The sequence below is a fragment of the Carlito syrichta genome, unplaced genomic scaffold (genome assembly GCF_000164805.1).
Source record: "Carlito syrichta isolate Samal-C Ts95f unplaced genomic scaffold, Tarsius_syrichta-2.0.1 Scaffold304518, whole genome shotgun sequence".
NCBI lineage: Eukaryota > Metazoa > Chordata > Mammalia > Primates > Tarsiidae > Carlito > Carlito syrichta.
This window is the reverse complement of record NW_007248614.1, coordinates 63,488-67,131: the sequence shown is the minus strand read 5'-3', so window position 1 is coordinate 67,131 and position 3,644 is coordinate 63,488. Positions and strand designations below refer to the sequence as shown.

At 52.8% G+C, this 3,644-nt stretch overlaps 1 protein-coding gene across 1 annotated transcript in view; it reads left to right on the top strand.

The window, feature by feature from the left end:
• The window catches only part of LOC103262502 (homeobox protein cut-like 1), a 290,353-nt gene that overhangs the window by 229,665 nt on the left and 57,044 nt on the right, over positions 1-3,644 (top strand). Inside the window, exons 15-16 of the mRNA XM_021713407.1 lie at positions 1,743-1,791; positions 3,455-3,551. Of these exons, the coding sequence (XP_021569082.1) occupies positions 1,743-1,791; positions 3,455-3,551 (146 nt within the window). The remainder of the gene's footprint in view (positions 1-1,742; positions 1,792-3,454; positions 3,552-3,644) is intronic.

Here is a 3,644-nt window from a genome sequence, read left to right as displayed (position 1 = left end):
CTCCCCCTTCCCCCCTGCCCTCAGTTTGTTCCCAGGAGCCAGGGCTTCGGGGCCTGCAACATGTATCTGTCCATCCCTTCCATTGGTCACCCACCCAGCCGCAGACTGGCCCTTGCCCTCCCCACAGGGCTGCCTCCCCGGCCCCCTTGTTGCCACCTTCTTGCCAGCGCTGTTGCTGCATCCCCACATGGTGCCCCCTACCACATACCCGTCGGAAAGCTCCCCTCAGGTGGCTTTCTTACCTAAATGTGCGCTTGGCTTCCCACTTCCTGGCGAACCATGTGCCCTTTTGGGCACACGTCTGTTTCCCCTTGCCATCCTGCCAGTCTCCGCCAACAGGCTGTGCTGTGTCAGGGCCCCCGCCTGCTGCAGTAGTGTTTAAGCATCCTGCTCCTTCAGACACTTAACCCTGTGGCGCTAAAATCCCTCTGGCCAAGGATCCCCACAGGTTTTCTCAGCAGACCACATAGATGCTTGTCTGTTACCTGTAATGCCCTAGAAATTTCACAGACTGAGGACCAGGAGCCGTGCTGACTCTCCACCGTGCCAGGCAGACACACTAGGTTGTGCATGAAGATTTGTTCAATTAAGCAAAGACACACTTGTGTTTTTAGTATAAACTAATCACTCAGTCTTTTATTGCACAGTCCCAAGAAGGTATCAAATAAGGAACAAGAATGCAGTTGCAAGCAACATGAAGCCTGCTAAAAAAAAAAAAAAAAAACACACAAAAGGCAGGTCTGTCCAGACAGCTCTTCATGTATCCCCTGTTGTATGTAAGCAGGCCCAGAATTCAACAGCTTGCGCTGTGAAGTTACACGGTTACCTGTGCTAGGTCCTCTTTGTGCCTATTTTTGTTAGTTCACATGATGAGGACCCTGCAAAGATACGGCCACAGTGACCCCCCAGGGCTCCGGGCCCTTGGCCTACAGTGGCATCTTTACACGTCACGGTGTGTTGATGACCCTCCACAGAGCTTAGAGGACACAGGCTAAAACCATGATGGCAGGAGTGCTGAGAAGGGCCGGCTGACTCTGCACCTGCAAGCCCCAAGTCTCACGGCGTAGCCAGCCTGTTCCGAGTCTTGCTTTTCCCTGCAGCCCCTAGGCCCACGGGCTCTTGCTGCCCCTCTTCTGCCTGCCAGCCTCACAGAAAGAAAGGGGCATCCGAAGAAAAGTCTGGGAACCTGGACTTGTGGAGACAGGCCAGAGGCTTGCGTGATCGGGCACAGCCAGTGCCACCCCTTTGTCCTGCACTCCTTCCCCGGCCTGGGGCCGCAGGGAAGTCCTGCCTGCCTCGCTTCTGAGCCACCCCAGCACGGGGTGCTCTTGACCGTTTCCCCTGGCCCCCCAGGCGGGTGCCAGTTACGAGTTAGGTGTGGGCAGCGAGTTCCTCCCTCTCTGGCTTCCCTGTTAGAACTTTTCATTCCCTTTAAGCTTTACAGATACATTCCACTTGCAACAATGTTATGTCTGTATTAAACTTTAAAATTATACTCTGAACAGACCTGGTGTGATTCCATATGGAATGATTTACATGCTGGGCAAGAAACTTTTGCCAGCCAACTGCTAGTTGAATAGTTATTCTAGAGACATTATCAGATTATATTACTGCCAGGGAAGTTGTTAAAGTTGTCAGTTCCTCAGTTCCTGGAGAGCAGGAAATTGTAATGTTAATGCTTATTAACGTGGCTGTTATCAAAGGTATAAGTAGAAAATAACTGCTCTGTCTTGCTCTTTCAGTGTTCTGAAGTCCATGGAGTTTGCACCGTCTGAGGGCCCTGGGACGCAGGTACACGGTCTCACTCTGCTTTCAGCGTGGCTGGTCCCTTGGGGCGTGCTTCCCCATCTCAGTATTTCTGTGAGGCCTCTCACTCACAGCGGAGGAGTCGTTCTTTAAGCACATTTCGCCAAGTTAGAGCAGATCATCTTTAATTAGAAAGAAGCAAGAGAGAAAAGTTTTCCACACTGGTAACTCACAAGAAATTGTGATTTCACTTGGCAGCTACTATGAATGTAGACAAAACACAGTTTCAGATTGTGTCAAAGAAGACCATATGTGGTGGTCATACCTGTAATCCCAGCACTTTGAGGGGATGCAACAGGAGGAATTGCTTGAGGCCAGGAGTTTAAGACCAGCCTGGGTAACGTAGCGAGACTCCGTCTCTTTAAAAAAAAACCCTAAGCTGGGCTCGGTGGCTCAGCCTGTAATCCCGCGCCTTTGGGAAGCTGAGGTGAGTGGATTGCCTGAGCCCGCGGGTTTAAGACCCGCCTGGGCAACTTGGCGAGACCTCATCTCTATGATAAATCAAAAATTAGCCGGGCGTGGTGACACACGCCTGTAGTTTCAGCTAGTTGGAAGGATCACCGGAGCCCAGCAGGTGAGGCTGCAGTGCCGGGAGCAGCCACTGCACTCCAGTCTAGGCGTCAGAGCAAGACTTCAACTCAAAAAAACAAAACAAAACAAAACAAAACCCTAGCAGCTGGGCTCGGTGGCTCAGCCTGTAATCCTGCGCCTTTGGGAGGCTGAGATGAGTGAATTGCCTGAGCCCACGGGTCCGAGACCCGCCTGGGCAACTTGGCAAGACCTCATCTCTACAATAAATCAAAAAATAAGCCGGACCTGGTAGCGCACGCCTGTAGTTCCAGCTACTTGGAAGGCTGAGGCAGAAGGATCACCAGAGCCTAGCAGGTCAAGGCTGCGCAGCAGGTCAAGGCTGCAGTGGCCGGGAGCGGCGACTGTACTCCAGTCTGGGCGACAGAGTGAGACTCCAACTCAAAAAAAAAAAACCCTAGCTGGTGGCACATGCCTATAGTCCCAGCTACTATGGAAGCTGAAGGCTGCAGTGAGGATGTAATCACACAACTGTACTCCAGACTGGTCTGTAGAGCAAGACCCTAACTTTATTTTTTTTTAAAAGATTATGTTAAAGAGCAGTAAAAAGTGGATCGGCTTAGGAACTATAATTATGCACTGACTCAGTGGACAAAGCGCAGGGGACAGGGGAATGGTGGCACAGGGTCAGCCAGTGACCAGTTAAATTGATGTCATAGTCATTCCTGATACCCAGAAGGTAGCTGACATCCCCCAAAAGTTAGCTTTACAATTTCTTTCTGACTGTGGTCTGTGGTTCGGCAGCCAGTCCTCTTGCCAAATGAGGGTTAGGGATTAGACTTCTTGAGTTCAGGGACAGGTGAGAGAATAATTGTCTGTCTAAAGCCGAGCGAGCCTAAAGAAAAACTCCAGCTGAAGTGAATTCTCTCTAAAGGGAATTTGAGTATTGTCAACATGTGCGTCCACCACCTTGGGGGGAGATGCGCTGTCTGTAGCCCGGGCTGGAGTCAGACCGACGGCTGGGTGGAAGAGTGGCCCAGACGGAGCCGGGCGCAGGGCCTGGCGGCCCGGGAGCGGGTGGGCGCCCGACCCGCGGTGAGCCCTGCTCTGCCCCGTCTAGGACGCGGCCAAGCCCCTGGAGGTGCTGCTGCTGGAGAAGAACCGCTCGCTGCAGTCTGAGAACGCCGCGCTGCGCATCTCCAACAGCGACCTGAGCGGTAGGTGGCCGGGCCTCGCGCGGTGCTGGGTTCGCTTCCGGGGGTCGAGCAAGAGGAAAGTGAACCGTGAGTCTGGGCTGGTGCATGGCCGGA